This window comes from Sceloporus occidentalis, unplaced genomic scaffold (assembly GCF_023333645.1).
Source record: "Sceloporus occidentalis isolate IW3139 unplaced genomic scaffold, rSceOcc1.0.p SCAF_3, whole genome shotgun sequence".
NCBI classification, from domain to species: Eukaryota; Metazoa; Chordata; class Lepidosauria; order Squamata; family Phrynosomatidae; genus Sceloporus; species Sceloporus occidentalis.
Genome location: NW_028316983.1, coordinates 242,798,741 through 242,819,063, shown reverse-complemented (window position 1 = coordinate 242,819,063; position 20,323 = coordinate 242,798,741). Strand labels below are relative to the sequence as shown.

At 38.4% G+C, this 20,323-nt stretch overlaps 1 protein-coding gene across 18 annotated transcripts in view; it reads left to right on the top strand.

The window, feature by feature from the left end:
• The window catches only part of PTK2 (protein tyrosine kinase 2), a 261,623-nt gene that overhangs the window by 180,827 nt on the left and 60,473 nt on the right, over positions 1-20,323 (top strand). For 11 of the 18 annotated variants that reach the window (XM_089518030.1, XM_089518031.1, XM_089518023.1 and 8 more), the window contains 5 exons: positions 3,819-3,875; positions 5,566-5,586; positions 6,669-6,766; positions 10,164-10,248; positions 18,531-18,631. In XM_089518030.1, coding sequence (XP_089374156.1) covers positions 3,819-3,875; positions 5,566-5,586; positions 6,669-6,766; positions 10,164-10,248; positions 18,531-18,631 — 362 coding nt within the window. The remainder of the gene's footprint in view (positions 1-3,818; positions 3,876-5,565; positions 5,587-6,668; positions 6,767-10,163; positions 10,249-18,530; positions 18,632-20,323) is intronic. The other 7 variants (XM_089518026.1, XM_089518039.1, XM_089518038.1 and 4 more) reach the window with 1 other exon arrangement.

Below are 20,323 nucleotides of genomic sequence, written 5' to 3'. Positions count from 1 at the left end.
CCTTTGGTTGCTGGGTAGTAAAAAAAATGTAGTAAAGTAAGAGAGGGACCAAAATGATTCAAAGATGATACAACACACTTGATTTCTATTTAGGGAAAGTATTTTGTGTATCTTTTTGAAAGACCTGGGAAATGCCATATATTCAGTTACGGTAAGCTTTATAGAGACAAAATCCTGTTTGAAGATTGCATCCTATCGGCACATAGTAAACATACTCATTGCTGAACAAGGGCCACTGAAATGGCTACCCTATTTTGCAGTTTATTTGCTTGGAACAGCACTAAAGGATGTGTAAGTGATGGGTTTAGGAGAACCTAAAATAGAAGTGGTGCCTTTTTATTCTGTGTGTCATGCTAGTATGCTGCCTTTTCTTCAAGGATTTTAGGGGTTAAACGCCTTTGACATATTCAGAAACCTGTGAGAGATGTTAGGTTTGGAGGGAGACTAAGGCGGGTTATAGACCGCCGCTTTGAGGCGGTCTGCCGCCGCCGCCGTTTGCTCCGTGCGGGAGCCGCAGCAGCCACACCGCGCGGCTCCCGCGCGGAGCAAAAAAGGAGCTCCAAAATGGAGCTCCTTCTTGCGGCGCCTCTGTGACGTCGCGAGGCACCGCTGGTGCATTCGCGACATCATAGGCGCCGCGACATGTCTGGACGCTATGCGTCCGATACGTAAACATGGCGGCCCCCATGTGGAAGGGGCGCCGCCATGTTGTACGTATGGAATACGTACTAGGGTTAGGGGGGTGCGGAAGCACCGCCCCTTCCTAACCCTAATACGTATTCCATACGTATTTTTGGTGGTCTGTAACCCACCTAAGTTTCATAGTTGAAACGAATTTTGAACATTGGCTTCTCACATTCTCTCATGAAATTTAATATACTACATTGCATTGGAAGAACAGAAAATATTTTTACAACTAGAACAACAAAGGCCTTAGCAATCATCTTTTCAGAAAGTTTGAGGGGGCAGAAAAAAGGTGGGTAAGGAGGAGGTCATGAAAGTAGTCATAGAAATTACTAATAGCTTCTGTGAGGGAAGGTGCTATGCTTTGTTTTTTAAACTTGAGTTGTAAAATTAGGTTCGGATTCCAGTATCTCTGAGTAACAGAAAAATCTGTGGGAAAGCAGAACTCGAGTGGGAAAATGTAGCTTTCTCTTTACGATTTGGACCATGAGGTGGTTATTTAGGAGGAAATTTCAGTGTGACACAAATATAAAGGATGGAAAGAACATGAGGCATCATAAGAGAACAACAGAATATGGGAATATTCAGTGTAGTGAATGAAACCAGTGCAAGCCCTGAGAACAAATGAGTATGCTGTAAATATACTCTAAGGCTACTACAGAGCTAGGAGAAATAAGATGGAAATAAATTAAGATGGGAAAGAGAAGATTGGGAACACAGTTGCTTGCGCTTGGACATAAGTTAAGAATTCAGTGGTAACAATCAGTAGGCTGAACTCAGCAGATAAATTAATAAGAAAAATAAGTGAAGACTTTTTGTCTTTGATAAATAATGTTTGAGAGGTTTAATTGGGACAAATACATTTTTAGCACTGTTGATTTTGGATTTTGGTTTCAATTTAACAAAAAAACAACAACACCCCATTAATTGGAAAAAAAGGCTGAAACATCCATGTTTATTAGAAGCATACATGACTATAAAAACAATAGTGCACAGTTTATAGCAACGCAACTTTGCTGTCTGGGAATATTTTTTCCATTCAAAAGATAAAGTGTGAATCACTTTCCACAGGACTGGAATTATTTTGCTCAGCTATACTGTTATCACAGAAGGCATATCACCTCAAATAAAAACAAACAGACATCAGTACATTTTTACTAGTAAGAATTTAAGCTTGTAATTTATAAGCTATATATACACACACACACACCCAGCCGCCCCTCCGTTTTCACAGGAGATCTGAACCCCCTGTGAAAATGGAAAATGGCATATATTCAAGCCCCATTGGCTTGAAAGGCCGTGTGCTCCTTCACGAGTTGGTTTAACATTTAAAATCACCTGGGTGAAAAGGTCCAGCCATGAGAGAGACAGTTTCCTACCTTCCCATCAGGAAGGCTCTGCCAGAATGTAAACCTTTTCCCAACTCTGTTTCCCACCTTCTCAACTTTCCCATCAGAAAGCTACTGACAGATTTGCCACTGATCCACCTCAGGGAAGGGCAGCAGAAGGAATGGGGCAGAGAGGTGTATCACTGGGAAAGGTTTTTTGATTCTATCAAAAGCTTCCTGGTGTGAAGATGGGAGATAAACTGAGGCAGGGGTTTAAATTCTGCCAGAGGCTTCCTTGTGAGAAAGTGGGAAGTGGAGTGGTCAGGGGTTTAAATTTTGTGATGCTTTGTGATGTGAAGGTGGGAAAGAGAGTGAGGAAGAGCTTCAATTCCGACTATGGCTTTATAGTGGGATTTATTTCCATGAGGGAGAGAGGTATTGGCTTGCTCAAGTCTTACCACAGCGTCCGCTAGTGCCCTGGGACCGCTTCTCATCTGGCCATCACAAGTTTTAAAAAATTAAATGTTTCTTCATTGCAATCTGCATTTGCTCAAATCTGTGGATATCAAACCCGTAGATACCAAGGATACTGTTCTTATTTTTATTTTGAATATCCGAAGAAGGCAAAAGCCAACGTGTTTTGTTAATACATTTATACATTTGCTTGTTTAGTGGGTGGGTGGGTTAACTGCATCCTTTTGTGACCCAAACCAAACTTGTCAGGAGCATTGTTGGTTTTTAAACCTGATTCACAGAAAGGGAAGAGAGATCCCTTTATATACAGTGGATCCTTGTTATACGCTGGGGTTTGGTTCCAAGATCCCCCGTGTATAACAAAATCCGTGTATGCTCAAGTCCCATTAAGTTTAATGACATAGCAAAATGGTGTCCCTTATAAAAAATGGAACATCAAGGTAAATTTATACTTTTTTGGAACATTTTCAAACCGTGTATGCTTAAATCCGTGTATAAAAAAATCTGTGTATAAGAAGGGCCGACTGTATGTCCCTACTTTTGTTAAATAGTAGGAAACCATGCAAGCTTCCTGTTTTATCCTAGCAACCCAGGAGATACACTGATATGAATGGCATGTTACCCTAGAGCAGTTTTTTTTAATAAACTACTTAACACCCTTATAATGAATGTTAATTATCTCCTGGTGAACTAATTTCAAGTGTATTTTCAGTAACCTAGAGAAATAAAGGCTGTAACACTGAATTAGAAGTAGATTTTCTCAAGGGAGGATTTACAGTCTTTTAAGCAACTTGCAAAAAAGAAAAGAAAAAGCACACCATAATGTGTTATACTGTAACTAAATATCACAGATTTTCACTGTTTGTTGGTCCTGCATCATCAAACCTTCCCAGTGCATACAGTCTACAGAATTAATCCTTGTTTGCACCTCCTACAAAGCTTCTTCATTATAGTCTTCCCCCCAAAATCTTTTGATTTGTGGTGGGTTTGTGGCAGAAATTTTCTTTTGATGATATCAACAGACTTACTCATATTTTGACTAATAGATATAAATAGGGGAACTGTCTCTAGATTAATAGAAGATGCATTCAGTTTGTGTCTCTAATCCCTGAAAAATGAGTCTGTGTAGTGCAGTGCAGCAGGCAGTGAGGTCATCTTTGTTCCATGAATAAGTTGTACATGTGAAGGATTTAGTCATGATAGTTTAAGCAGATTTATGTGGAGGTGAAAAGGTTATAGGTTTTTGTTTTTTTGGGTAGGGAAAACGGGTGGGGGTCCAGCAATCTATTTTCCTCCTCTCAAATTGCAAATGCTCTGGTTCTTTCCTTTCAGAAACAGATGACTATGCAGAGATTATAGATGAAGAAGATACTTACACAATGCCTTCTAGTAAGTGAATATGCTCATTCCATTTTTTTTCATGCCCATGATTGAAATAAACTGGAGAATGCAAATCAACAAGATATTTAATCAGGAATTTTCATGATTATGCCAGTTTGGGAACCAGTGGCTTCAGTCCAGTGGCATCACTAGGGTTGCTGTCACTTGGTGCAGTAACACATGGTGTCATCCCCCTCTTTTTTACCTCCTCCCATACCATATCATATAGAACCCCCCAGTACTTTTTAAAATTAATGTTACTCATAAATCGTAATTCCAGTATATCACCCTCGAAGTGTGGTGCAGTCTCCCTCCTCGGAGGTCTTTAAACAGAGGCTGGATGGCCATCTGTCGGGGCTGTTTTGATTGGGAGTTCCTGCATGTCAGGGGTTGGACTGGATGGCCCTTGTGTTCTCTTGCAACTCTATGATTCTGCGACTGGATGTAATGGCAACAGCTATAAATTAAAATTGTACCTTTAAATTACAATATCACCTGCACAGCCTAAATGTATTTACATGTACATTGTTTCATGTGGTTAAAGTAAAAATTAGGTAAAATCTGATGTTTTTAAAGAAAATTTAAAAATATTTTTAACTTTTAAATTAATTTCTCCCCACTAACCTGGGTCCTCTTTTTTCTCTTCCCATTGAGCCTCCCCACACTCATACCATATCTTCAGTGTTTTAAAGGAATGCTGGTAAATGCCACAGCCCATTGCTGCCCAAAGGCAGATGTTTGGGGAGCAGTGGTGTCACCCCTCCTTAGGGTGTCACCTGGCATGGGCTGGACCTCCGTAGTGATGCTCCTGCTTCAGTGAAGATACCTTATGGGTCACATGGTGAATCCATTTGAAAATTGGAAAATATATGGTCATTTAGTCTATTCTTTCCTATGCTTGGTTCATTGAAGAAAATACATAATTATTTCACAATTAAACTGCTTAGTAGAAATTTAAAAATACCCTATTTGGTTAGAAAATACCTTTAATGAAGTCCTGTAGACACTAAGGCCTGTTACAGACTGCCAAAATAAAGCTGCTTTGGGTCTCTTTGGAGGTATGCTATTTAAATGATGCATGGGTCCTAAGAGTCCGGAGGTCGCGCCAAAACCACACTCCATTCCTAAGCACTGGAGTGCAGCTTTGGTGCAGCTTCCAGATTCTTTGGATGCATGCATCATTTAAACAGCATACCTCCAAAGAGACCTGAAGCAGCTTTATTATGGCAGTCTGTAACAGGACTAAGTAATCTTAACAGTCGGATGAGCGAACAGTATCTCTACGTGACTATCTGTTGCTGACTTGCACCATTTCAGATATCAAAGGTGGGACTGAATGGTTGGCTCCTTTCCCCACACATAATTCTCCTAAACTATGTACAGAGAGCATCATAGGGGAGTGGGCTTTTCTGGGATGCTTTGATTATACGCAAAAAAGCATAATGAGAAGGTGATGATAGAGTGTGCATTGAATGCAACAATTATGTCAGAAAACATGCTGAATCATGAAAGAAAAATAGGGGTGTAGGATATGACTAATTTGTCTGTATAACTTGGGGAGCTCACACTAACTTCAACTATGTGTGGTGTTGGGTTTTTTTTCTTTAAAAAAGAATTAGATTTTTTTTCCAAATGTATCCTGAATTTTAAGATACAGTTTCTAAGCAAGTGTCTGATTTTTCTCTTAATTGCACTGCAGAAAGCTATGGAATAGATGAAGGTAACAGGAGATCCTTTAATATCTCTGTGCTTGCAACTTTGGATTGATGTGATTTTTTTTATAAAAAGAATTTGACTTTGTATTAATAAAGTGCTAGTTGGCTTAATTTTGTACAGTTAAGCCAATATATTTGATAGCTTTGGCATTTTAAAGCAGAAAATGCATTATTCAAACAGAAAGGTTGTTAGGAGACTTCAAGCCCATTTCTGTAGTATCAGCCATTCTTGCTTTTTGTTGCAAGTGGTGGTGTAAATGTAGTGTACTGGCATAAGAATGATACTCATTTTGTATTATATGGAACATTGCTCCTACTGGAAACAAGAAATATGGCTTGTTTTCCTATAAATATTTTATATGAATTATAGAAATAAAAGCATTAAAATAAACCATTGAATTGGAAATGCTTGATATTGGGAAGCCACTGCTTTTCTTAAAAAGAAGCAATTCAAAAAAGAATATAAATAACACACATTTATTATGTCTATTTTGAATCAGTCTATTATGTGTATGTAGGCTTTATTATTTACAGTAGATGCTGGTTTTCATTTTATAAATTTCCTACTTCTCTCCCTATCTTTCTGTACACCACATACTCCTGGCTGATTCACTCATTAAAAGTGCATGTTTACCTGGAATTAAATTCCATTTTGTTCAATAGAGTTTACTCCCAGATAAGTGTGTATTGGATTGAAGCCTCAAGACACCCAAAATGCCATATAGTGGAGAACTCTTGAGCATACTGTTTGCAGAGGCTAACACATATAATTTAGGCTACATGTATTTCTTTTCATGTTATCTTGTGGTTCATAATCCCATTAAGGTGTTTTAATTAATTTATTGCATTAATATAACTAAACACACTGGGACTAATTCAGTATGTCTGGATACCGTAGCATCCTTTTAAAGTTTTCATTCAAACAGTTGTTTAAGGGGATTCCACTGTATAGATTGCAGGAGGCAAATTCTAATCTGTTTTTCAAATGCCAATCATTTTGCGGGAGTTACTTTTGTAATTTTGAGCATTTTGTGGGTTATTTCATTTTGTCAGTGGATTGAAATTTAAATGAGTTGTGTTTCAAAAGCTAGGGATTATGAGATTCAGAGAGAACGGATTGAACTGGGACGCTGTATCGGTGAAGGGCAGTTTGGAGATGTTCATCAAGGAGTTTACATGACCCCAGTAAGTATTCTTAATATTCTCACATGTTTTCAAAAGTTAAGTGTCTTTCTTCTGACCATATTTTACTGCCTGGTGAAAAACCCTTATGTTTCATAAAACAGGTTGACTTAAAATGCTAGTACAACAAAGAAGGAAAACAGTTACAAATGGAAATACTTATCCTTGTTTATGGCCAATGTCTGTTCTAATCTCTGACCCGGGAAGTGGAAAACTTATTTTCCTTATATCACCCATGGAATTTAGACTATTGTGATGGCAGGCTGAGTTTCCTGGTTATTTGTTAAGCCTCAGCTCTCTCTTGTTAGAGGAGTAACCATGAGAGGGGCTCATAAGGGACCATGGAGAAGTCTATATTTTTGTGGCATTATGTCCCATTCTCCTGATATCTTTTGCAGCAAAGGAGAAAAAGAAAAAGTAGAAGCAACCATTCCTAAAGGGTGACAGTTTGGTGTTTTGCCTTGCAATTTTTTTGTATCATAGGAAGGGAGAGAGGTGACACAAAATTATCACCATCCTGGTGATAATTATGTGTGAATGACTCAAGGATTTTTATCTGCCCCCATAACTGTCAACCTGGTGTTCTCAAAACTACAGATCATGAAATACAAAAATAATGTATCCCATACATAAAACCTGTCATTAAAATAAGCAACTCAATTTGAGAACCTGCCCAATTAAGAGTATGAGGTACACACTTTCAAAATATTGACTTCACTTCCTTCTGAAAGCTAGGGAAGAGATGGAGAAATGACACCTCACTAAGCAAGCTGTTTCAATGACTAGTCTTTGATACTCACTCACTGAACCGCAGATTGCAAACAAAATGGAAGAACACTTGATGCTTTTAACCTATTCAATGCTTATACTTCTTAAATGTCATACAACAAGGCAGCTACATTTTAATTTGCACAAAATTTATTTGCAAAATTTAAGAAAATATTTGTTTTACAAATGTGAATGTCTCTGTGAAAGTGTGCAAACGTCTTTATGAGGAGGGTGAAAAAACTATGGTGTTTGTTTGGCCACATGAAAATGAAACAAGCAAATATTACATCTCTTCCTTCTTCCTCCTCCACCACTTTATTTGAGTTTAAAAGAGGAACTGACAGAAAATTTTTAAGTTAAGTTGATTGACATTGGGCAGCATCAGACATTGATATGAGTTTATTTTGCATTTTCATGTAGAATTTGTTAAAAGGCATGAGGGACCAGGTAGAAAGCTAGATAATTCTTATTGAATTCTCTAGCCAAAGGTTATGAAACTAAATAGTAGTCTCTTGGCATCACCTTCAGTGACTAGTCCTAGAGAAAGGTCCAGAGCCACCAGAATCTGTCTTATGTATCTGTATTGTGTATTTAGAAACTATTTGCTGGCATAGATGTGTTCAGGAGTAATGAAATGTTCATCAATTCCATACCTTTCTGGGAGGTTTCTGGAATTTTAGCCAATATTGAGTGTGTTAATTTTCCAAATTACATGGGTTGTTTTTGTTGTTGTTGTTGTTGTTGTTAAGTTATAAGCAGCCATTATTGTTCATTAATAATATCTAAAAATACATGCTTGATATCACACTGCTCTTGAACACATGTATAGCCAATACTGATACATTACACAAAATGCTAGGGATCCCATATACAGATACTTATCCATGTTAATACATGCTTCAGAAAGGCTAATGACCCAGATGTCGATCTCAAATAACCTAGAAAATCAGAATGTAGCCAATCAATCACATTGACATCTCAGAGTACTCAGTGCAGTGGTGTTATCCTGCAAGCACCTTCATGCTTTGGTTAAAATCCTACAGATTTAAACAGGAGTTACCATGAGAGATTTGTCATGGTTTTATTTTCTAAACAGTTCAAACATTAGAAATTTTTGTTCATCTCACCGGGTCCCTGTTAAATAAAGCTAGATTTCCCAATGAATGAGAAATGAGCACTTTGAAAAATGGATCCAGAATGTGCCCTAGAATGTTGATATCAAAATTGTCCTTAAAACGGCAAGTATAATTTTTTCTTCATCTTCAGCTATTTCAGTGGATTTTCTGTATGATTTCAGAAATAAAAATAGAACAGACCACATGGTTCTATCTGCAGTGTTTTAGGTTCACACTACTTCACATTAATTTTGGAAAAGCAATAATACTGACTAATACAGTACTTTATCATATGAAAGGACAAATGAATATTTCCTAGTAGTATTCTCTCCCCATTTTCAAGTGTCTTAAAGTGTTCAAGAGAACTTTTCTCTGCAGGAAAATAATTATTTTTTTGCTACAAACCCCCCCCCCCCCCCGCCGCCCCATTTATTTACTGGAAGGAATGTTAGGAGTAGTGTTGCATGGAAGGACAGAATGACAGCTTACCTAGAGTAACAGTGGAGTCATTGCTGAATTTCTAAAGAGAAAGTACGGCAGGTTAAGTCTGTGACTGCTGCCGCACTGCAGAATTAATGCAGTTTGACAACACTTTAACTCAATCCTGTGGAGTTCTGGCATTTGTAACTATGGCGCCAGAGCACTCTGACAAGAGGAGGTTAAATAGCTCATGAAACTACAAATCCCATAAATCCATAGGATCAAACGATGGCAGTTAAAGTGGTCTCAAACTGCCTTACTTCTGCAGTGTATACCTAAGGTGTGAGAATCTGAAATTGGTTCAATGGGGAAAGGAATGTATTGTTTATATGTGCAGGTTTTAGTTTGCCTTGTAAAAATTATTTCAGCTTAGCATTCATTGACTGTGACTGATGTTTAGCTAATTGTTTGTTACTATGTTTCAGGGTTCTTTGGCCATAAAATTAGACCATGTCCTCTAAATTGTATGGAATATGTGTCTCATATGCATTTGACTTATTTATAGTTTGTAACTTTCTTCACTGGTCTTTTCATCTGTGTCCAGTTATTTGCATTTGGGATATAAAGAATATTTTCTTGTCCTCAGTTCAGAATGTCAGTATGTCGATACAGGTACTCTGAATTAGAGCAAAAAAAAGCTTCCATGTTTTTTTGGTTGCTGGATTGTGCAGGAAAATGTTTTTTGCACACACACCATGTTTTGTGTTGAACTATGACTCTGGAGAGAAAGGGTGCAAATTCCTCCTTAGCCATTGAAACCCACTGGTGACCTTTGGCAAATCACACTCTCTCAGCCTCAGTGAGAGGCAAAAGCAAAGCCCTCTCTGAATCAATGTAGACATGCAAGTGAAATGCTATTTTTTTTTAAAAAAATAATATAGATTGCATGCAGCACCTTTTAAAAACAGTATGATCAACGTATAGGAATTAATGACTGAATTCATAAACATTCTCTCCCATAATTGTTGTTCATACTTTCAATTAAATAAATATGTGATGATCTTAATTTCTACAATATAGTATTTCTGTCTTTACAGGAAAACCCTGCCATGGCAGTTGCAATCAAAACATGTAAAAACTGCACGTCAGACAGCGTGAGAGAGAAGTTCTTACAAGAAGCCTGTAAGTTGTTTAAAACTCTTCATTATATTTACACTTCATCAGTTTTCAAAGAGGTGGTTGTGTTAGCCTGTTTCAGTTTGAAAAGAAAAGACTGATAAAAAAAGATGTATACAACTAAGAAATGTGTGTTAGGGTGAGTTTCTTTGAATTACAAGCCACTTCTTCAGATGCATGATGAGAGTACAATATTTACAACTTGGATACACATACACACACACAGTGATATAGTTGTGGGAATGGTATCAGAGTGCAGTGGGATACAGAAGATGACAGTTGTAATGTTCATAAACCCTGAAAGTGTTGATTAGAATGCTGATTCCTGACTTTTATTCAATTAACTATTTTTGAAAGTAAACAACCTTCATTCTTCACCAAGGTGGTGTGTTAAAATATAGGAGTCACACATACAAAACTTTAGAACAGTGATTCCCAAACTATGGTCCTCCATGTGTTTTGGACTTCAGCTCCCAGAAGCCTCAGTCATGTTGGCCAATGATCTGGGGTTAGGGGTTAAGTCCAAAACATCTGGAAGGCCGGAGTTCGGGAATCATTGCTCTAGAAGATGGTGACTGGCTCCTTTGGGGACATTATACCAGAGTAGAAATCATTAGACAAGTGGTTACATCCTTTATAGGTTGCATACACACAGTTCCTAGTACAACCACTTTTTTGGCAGCATACATTAAGGTCCTTGTGGGGATCTCCACTCGTCCCACTTCTGTGGCCCCCAAGTTACCACCACCTTTGAACCACTGCTTTGACCATAGAGTGTGTGTCTGAACACAACCACTCCAGTAGCATTATAGCAGAGTTCCTTGGGGCAGATATGTATATTATAAGAAGAATTTATTTAAGAGAAGTGCTACATACATTTAAAGATAACTTGGTGTACAAAACCTTGTGGATATCAGATTTCCAGGCTTAGTTGTTATTATTACTCATTTAACTCGTCTAAATCCTATTTGACTCTTAACACATCTCACAAACTCTTTCACTGAGTTCTCATAATCCTGGCAAAACCTAATTAGCTGTCTTAACTAACCCAAAACACAAATTTCTTCTTTTCACTGTCTCGTCTCTTACTTGACTTTTCACTATCATTTTCTAACACTTAACTGATTCCTATCCCTAACTTGACTCATATCTCTCACTGAGTCTAAATCGTTTGTCTGCCTCATCCCTCATTTGTCCCTGCAATACCCGCTTCTACTGTTTAACCCATCATACCAACTTCCCAATATTTTATGGCTGGAAAGATACATTTGCAACTCCTGACATTGCCTTAAAAATGAATATGAGGCAGAGATGGTTTGGTCTAAGCATCAGAACACAACACCACTCCTTTTAATCCTTAGTCCTCTGTTCCTTTAGAAGCCTGTTTAACATTACACACTCCTAAAGCTTAAAATTAAAAACTTACCCAGAAATTTGAATTTATGACAGAGATAGGTGCTGAATCCCAAATCACATACACACATATTGTGCTTATATATAGGCACCTGGTTAAGCTTTATTGACCAGAGTCTTTATGTCAGTATTACACATTATACTTACAACTAGTGCAGAGAGGCTCCATGTGATGAGCTGCCTTGGCACATTAATACCTATAATATAGAACCCAACCCATGTGGTAGTCCTGTGTTTTGACAGCTTACACAATGCTTAGTGTATGCTTATGATCTTAGCCCAAGACAAAGTCCAGGCAAAGAGGTGGGGAAGGAAAAAACAAGAACTGCTTCCTATTGTGAAATAGAAAATGGTTTGTAGGAAAGTCACACTGGAGGGACTGTATTAAAACATTTATATTGGGATCCAGCTTTATTTCTCTGGAATGCTGGAGAGAAAATCAATTTCAGTTACTCTCATGAGATGATTTTGTGACCAGGGACAAAAAAAAGTTAAATGAAGGTTATAGCAATTAAAACTCTGAAGATGCTAATCAAAAGAAATAAGTGAATTTATATTTAGAAACTTTAACTTCCCCGCAGTGTTTCAGTCTGGTTAAAAGTACCTTCCTTACTCCATTCTCCAGTAGGTACATTTTAGTCACATCTTAAAATGAAACCTCAAACTTCTTGCATTAGATGCATAAGTGTAAATATTCAGAAGAATGTTAGTGTTTTGTATTGCTTACTTGCATAACTTTGTTTTGTTTCAACAGAGTCCAAATAATTTGTAGTATTCCCATTTTAAAAAAATTAGTAGTTATGCAAATAATCTGCATTTCATGTCATACATCCAGTATGATAGAATCCAGTTGTTGGTGGTGTTTTTTTGTTTGCTTGTTTGTTTTGTTTTGTTTTGTTTTGTGGCATAATTTTTCTCCATTATTTATCAGTATGCTTGCCTTGTGATAGCTGCTGGTTGGGGCTCTTGTAACAGCAATACAGTGTTGTGTGTATGTGCTATTAACTCCATAATGTGCTTGCTATGAGTATTAAATAATAATATAATGTGATATTATATTTACTAATGTATTTAATTACTGAGTTTGAGTTGTGGTAAAATTCTGTGCACATGGTAAAATTCTGCCTCACCAAGTGATCATAGAATCAAGGTGGACAAATGCTGTCAAAGGCCAAGGCACTGTATCACACTGTGTACAGTTCTGTCTCCCAAGCCACTGATCATCTGCAGGGGTGAGCTAGACTTGTCTGTCAACTCTTGGAGGAAAGAGCATGGAGGAAATAAAGAGCATCATCTGAAAACTGCTCTTTCCTTCCTTGGTTCTCATGAACAGGTAGAACAGGCCTAGGTCCAGTCCTGCAGCCAAATAGTGATCAGGGAGATAGAGCTGCACCTTGGAATGCCCCCTACCTGCTGTTGTGTGCTGGGATTACAGCCTTGAATAAGGAGATACTAAATACTTCTTTTTGCAGGATCTTACTAAGTACCTAATGTACATACGCAAGCGTGACCTGCAATTAGCATGTATGTATGTCACAAAGTCACACTCCCTCAGCCTCAGGGGATGATAGTGGCAAACCTCCTCTAAACAAATCTTGCCAAGAAAACCTCGTGATAGGTTTGCCTTAGGGTCTCCATAAATCAGAAATGAAGGCACACAATATACAAACATGTCACAAACAGAATGCTGGCCATGTCACCTTACCACCCATAGCCTTTCAGTGTCTGCATACTTATATGAACCCATCAATCCATGCCTGTATGACCCAATACAACAATGAGGCAACCATATTTTAAGATTTTCTTGGTCCCATGTGTTCTCATTCATAGTGCATTCAAGACTGTTTACAAGCTGTTAAAACTTCTTTGCCTTTTATAGTGGTTGTCTATGAAGCTTGTGCCTCTAACTGAAAAAGAAAGAAATGATTATTTTGTTACGACTTGTTTTTGAGAAATCCATACTGGTTCTTAGTAATCACAGCTTTCTTTTCTATGTGCGGAGGGGGTTTAACAAGTGTTTACCCTTTGCTGGTTTGACACTGATGAGTTGATAGTTTTCATAGGCCTCTTTTCCCCCTTTTTTGAAGATGGGGACATTTTCCCACCGCCAGTCTGCAGGGACCTCACCTGTACTTCAGAAATCCTCAGTCATTATGAACTGAGGCTCTGATATTACACCTATAAATAAATTTAGTAGCCTTAGATTCATTTCAGTTGGAACCTCAGATGTGAATTCATTTAAAACAGTTTGGTGTTCCAGTCCTATCTCTTTACCTGTCCCTTCACTACATCATTTATTCTGTTTTCACTAAGTTGAGCTCCATTTGCCTTTTGGAAGAAGACAAAGGAAAAGTAGGTACCCAAGAATTCTGCTTACCTCTTCTTCTACTAGCATTTCCCCATCTTCTCCATGGTGGACATATTGCTGCCTTTTTCTTCCTCTTCTTCCAAAGATAACCAATCCTCAACCTTTTACTTTATATCTTGCAAGCATTCCCATGGCTCATTTCGATGCTTCCTTCTCTGTGCAAATATTTATTTATACAGTTCTTTTAGTGATTTTCCCTTTCTTCCATTTATACTTACTCCATTTGAATCTCAGCTCATTTGAAAGCTCCTTATGCAGCCACTCTCATCTTTATAGCTGTCCCTCTTTCTTTCTTTTTCTTTCTTTCTTTCTTTCTTTCTTTCATTCATTCATTCATTCATTCATTACAATAGTGCCTTCAGTATCTCACCTTCAAGAAGCTCTCAGCTCTATGGGTGTTTCTAACCATAGGATAATTGTATTATTGTATTGATGTGTTTTTGCTGTGCACCGCCCTGATTTTAAGAAGGGCGGTATATAAATAAAATTATTATTATTATTATTATTATTATTATTATTATTATTATTTCCCAGCTGGTATTTCCTTAAGCTTATTGAAATGGGTTTTCTTAAGTCCAGAATACATACCCTGCTACATTCAGGTTTTCCTTTTCTTATGCATAACAAATCCCCAAAGGATCTGGTCCCACTACTCCTATCTTGTCTCCTATCAGCTCTTTCCTGATGGTGAGAAGTAGTTCCAAGATAGTCAGTCTCCTGGTTATTTTCTAGCTTTTGCTGGAAAATGAAACTTTCGGCAAGGCAGGTGAGGCATTTTGAGGCTTTATGTTCTTGACTGAGTTTTATTTCTAACATTTATCCATGCCTAGCATTAGTAATGGAGTGGAGGAGGGCAAATAAGCTGAAAGTTAATCCAGACAAGACAGAGGTGCTCTCCATCAGTTGAGAGTTAGATCAGGAATAGGCATTCAGCCTGTGCCCAAAGGCTTTACAATTCACCTGAAGGCAGAGGTTTGCAGTTCTGGTATAATTCTGGCCTCAGTATGGAGCCTAGAGACTCAGATTTTTGTAGTGGCCAGGAGCAGTTTTGCATACTTAAAGCTAGTATCTGTTCCTGGAGACTCCTGATCTAGCCATGGTAGACATGTCATGTGTCACATTCTGTTTGGATTCATGTAATGGGCTGAACATGGGGCTGCCTTTGAAGAGTATTCCAAGACTTCATTTGGTGCAAAGAATTTTTTTTTTAACTTGGGCTAGCTGTAGAGATCATACAATGCTCTTGCTACAGCAGCTCCACTGGCTTCCAGTCTGTTTCTAAGGACAACTCAAAGTACTGATGATGACCTATAAATCCCTACACAGCTTGGGTCCATGCTTTTTAATGCCGTCATGTGTGGGTGCATCCATACTGTCCTGTTCTAGCACTTTGATGATGCTTTATCTGCCATGACTACATCCTGTAGAATCCTGGGATCTGTAGTTTTTTTTAGACATTTTGAATTTTCTGCCAGACAGCTATAATGCTATAGTTCAAAAGAATCTGTGTAACACCCCAAACTACAAACCCCAGAATACCATCGGTTGGAGCCAGGGCAATTAAAGTGGAATCGAACTACTACAGTTATGCTGTGTATATACCCCCAAAAGTCAACATTTATTTTTTATTTTTACTGTTCTTTGTACTCAGTGAAGATGTTGCCATTTTGCCTTTTGCCCTGAATATTTAAATGTGTGGTGTATTACTGTTGATTTTAATGTTGAGATTTGTTTTGAGAATTCATTCTATCGAAGAGCTCATTTTCAATTCTTCAGTAAACATATGGAATAGGTCAGAAACACCAAAACAATCAATCACAGACATCTCTATTGCAGGATGTTTTAGCATGCAAACTCCTGCACATACACCATGTTGTAAACTGTTTGTATGCATCCTATATTCTGACAGTATGTTTGAAAGCCTTTGCCACAGGCTAGCCCATATCATTAGAAGTGAGATATTTTATATTTTTCATGCTGCTTGTTTTGGTTATGAAGACATTGCAGTGCATGATAACAGTGGCTCTTGGCAAGAATAATATTATTTTCTCATCCTCCAAAGCATAATGTTACAACCCTTCAAAAACATAGCAGTGTATTTGACTCATAAATCCAGGGGAGCAATAAAACAGTTTAAACTGAGGAATTGTGCGCATAATTTGTAACAGCTACAAAAATATGAGCAGCCAAGATAAAGCTTCTGCTTTTATATAGGATGTTGGAATGCTTTGGTGTGTGTCACGAGATAAAAAGCTGATACTCTACATTCACTTACAGAATACTATCTCTTCCACAGCATGAGTAAATAGATGCACATTTTATTATGTACAAGGTATTACTGTTGTGCTGCTGAAATTGATAATACGGCAATTATATTCATAAAAAATAAGATCTGATTCAAAGTAAAGCTCTGAATGAGATTTTCTTATGGACAGCATATGCAATTCAGAGTTTGTGTTATATCACTGCTACAACATTATTATGCATCTGCCTGACTAGTGAACCAGTTTGCTCCTTTTACTATGATGAACAAATAGCTGAATTATTCATAAATATAATGACTAGATTAGGAGTGATAAGGCATTTTACAAATGCTGGTTTGCAGCACACTTCTTTGCCTCTACCCCCACAATATGATTTTTCTTCAGTTTTTCAACTTGCAGTCTGTATGATTGAAATTTTGCTAAACTGAAGTGTATGGTTTAGCCCTGTTGAAATACATTGTATTGTATTGTCTGAACACTTAGGTTTGGGCTGTTCACACATATGTAGTACTTGATATATTGTGCATAGTTAGGTATGGAGGTCAGAAGTACCTGTAATAGATAACAAGGAAGTTTACTCTTTGAAGCAAATTTATTTTCTGGGACATACATGAGCCTTGAGTTTCCAAATCACTTTGGAAGAAATCTCTCCAGTTAGTAGATTAAGTTAAAACTAGTATTAAATGTTTTCAAATATGAAAAAGGTTACATATGTACTGGGTTGGTAACCTGCCACATGCACTCTACCTAAAATGAACATCACATACTGAGTCCACATGGAGAGCTAATTCACACCTTACTGCATAGGACTTTATCACAGTAGCCTGCTGTCCTGCCACAATCATGCTAATTTAAGATTGGAAATATACTGATTGGGCATCATTTCTTACCACTCTTTTCCCTGAAATAGCGCTTCGGCAATCCATTGTTGTGTGATCTGTTTTCCACACTGCTAAATATCACCTTATGGGATGATGGATGGGAATGAGTGATCATGACTGCTAACCACCTCCCAAAGCTGGCTGCTGGTTGAATGGGCACACAGCAGTGGGCTTTGAGAAGTGGTTGTCAGCCACAATCATTCATTCGCACCCTTCCTCCTGCAGCATGGGACTGCTCTATATGCACATTCACATAGCAACAACAACAATAATACTTTTATTTCTACCCCACTTTTTGTAAAAACAATCAAAGTGGCTTACAATGTTAAAAGAATACACCATATATACAAAATATCCCCCCTTAAAAAAGAATTAAACAATTTAAGGTTAAAATTACATGAATAATTAAAACAATAATGGTGGGCAGAGTCATCAGATATATGTGGAGGGTTGCTTCATGGCCGAGTAATTTATTCTGGGAGCCCTACACTTTGGGAGGAAGGTGGGGACAAGCTCCGAAGCTGGCTGGTGGGTGAATGTGCACACAATAGCTGGCTTTGGAAGATGTTGGCCACCGTGATCACTGCTCCACCCCTATCTCCATTCACACAACCTCCCCCTGCTTTGGGGTTGGGGAGCAAACTCTGAAGCCAGCTTCTGTATGAATGTACACACAGCAGCTGGCTTTTGGAAGATGTAGGCTGCCATGACCTCTGTTCCTCCCACCTCCTGAAGTGTCACACAGCAGCCCCACACTTAGGGAGTGGGATAAGCAATTGCGACAGCCAACTGCCTCCCAAAGCTGGCTGCTATGTGAATGTGCACACAGCAGCTGGCTTCAGTAAGTTGTTGGCTGCCATGATCGTTGCAAGAGGAAGTGGTTAGAAGAGGAGAGAAGCAGAATCATGTTGACTCACAACATGATTGCTGAGAAGCAGAATTGCAGTGAAAGAGACCTGTTGCATGAAAGCAGAAATGGAATAGCATCAGGACTGAGAGACTGTTGACAGGTTTTGCGCGGCAATTGAAAGGTGCCCTACAGCAGTGAATGGAATGAATGGCTGCAGCAGAAAGGACATGACATCATGTGATAGCTGTTGGCCAAAGATACTTTTATTTTGTTAAAATTCTGCTTTTCTAGCCTCATGTGATAAAGTCCCAAGATCAGCCCCTTCAGATTTGCAGTGTGAGCTGGAGCAGTTGACCTGCTCAATGGAATATTTGCTGTGCAACTTCAAAGGGCATCAGTGTGGACACTCTGTTGTATGATAGGCTTTTGACTTGTGAAGTTTTAGCTTAGAATAAGGCTTTCCTATTCCAGATCACAATATGCCTCTCTCTCTCTCTCTCTCTCTCTCCTAGTAACAATGCGCCAGTTTGATCACCCGCACATCGTCAAGTTGATTGGTGTTATCACAGAAAACCCAGTCTGGATCATTATGGAGCTCTGTACTCTAGGAGAGGTAGGATTAATTAATAAGCAAATTTTTATTGATCTCATCAAAGCTTCATACAGAAGGTTTTGAGGACTGCTTGTTTTGTCAGCCATGCTTGTTATCTGTATATTGCTCTTCAGTGTAGTCATCAAAAGTCTGCAGCTGCAGAATTGTGCATTCAGATTCAACCTTTGAGTAATCGGGCATAATGTCATTGGTGATGAGAGATTTGCACCTGTTTGTCTTCATGGTGATTTGAGTCATAGTCCTCAATGGGGTTCTGTGTTGTTACATAGAGAATTGAAATTGATCATAAATTACAGCCTTTGTACAGACTGTGAACATGAGACAAGTAGCAATGAGGAACAGGTTGAACCTTATTGCCTTGGTGGGAGAACTATTCCTTGTAGACTTGTGTAAACAGGGCTATAAATACAATGGAGAATCGAGCTATAGTGAATGTAACTGATTATACAGCTCTATTTGAACTAGTATGGTTATCCCCATAATGCTATTCCAAACCACTCTCATTACCTGCTTTTTTTCTTTCCCCCCAAATGCATTGATTCATATTGCTTGTGGTTTTTAAACAAAATGGTGACCAGTACTGTAGAGCTGGCAAATTAATGTAGTTAGGTTGGAGGTAGTTCAATCTCAGTGCAGTCAGCTGGGTGTCACAAAGCATAGCTTTATCTTCAGCTGTCTTCATGTTTTTTGCTGCAGAATTGGGTGGAATGGTCTCCTTTCTTCTCAGTGACCTCTTGCTCTGTTTCTACATTTGCCACTCAGAAGCAGTAAAGCTGGAAAATGCTTACAGGGTGGGGAGCCTGTGGGCTGTTGGGCTGGGCTGGGCTGATGGGAGGCCGAGTCCATTAGCATCTGTATTCCATTCTCTGGTTTAACGAAACAAGTAAAAGCCAAGCAGAAGCATGGCGTTTAGGTACCACTGGGCAATTATGACCATACAGTCCAAAGTGGACAGAGTGGGGCAAGATGCGCTGTAACAGCATACTTAAAGTCAGCTAGGAACCACACCTGATCGTAGATGTTTTGTGTATATAGTATTGGAAAATATGTTGAGTTAGTGAAGGTCAGGTGGAATTCAGTATGTTCAGTGATAAGTAGGGATGCCCTATGTCCCTTGTTATGGTGATTAGTGTAAGGAGGTGGAACAAGGCCTGTTAGATTATTTTGAAGGCAAGGAAACTTTATATTTTTGTGTGTTTTTAAAACAGAAATCCCAGTCCTGCTACTAGATTTAGATTTTAAAAACACACGAATAGTAAGTATGGCTTACTGCTTTCCTTCACGTAGCAAAGAGAACCTAGAGATGTTATGCCTGTTATTGTCCTGAATTTAGCATATCAAAATGCATATTTTGGCAAAAGGAGACCTTCAGGCACTGTTTGGTACAAAAATCAATTTTTTAAAGTAGCTTTTAACCTGCATTTGTTGTTCATATGGCAAGTAAGTTCAACTACTACTTGTTTGGCTTAAAAGATGCTATGTATGTTACTACCTTGATTTGAAAATTGTTTCTTATTCCTTCTTCTCATAACAATCTCAGCTGGTCCATGCCACTAGGATTATTGCCAAAATGGATTCAATTGGGAAACAGTGTGTCATCATAATCAGGAGATTCTTCCAAAATGGGATGTACAGTTGGACCGCCATATCCACTGATTCTTTACCCACAAATTCAAGCATCCATGGCTTGAA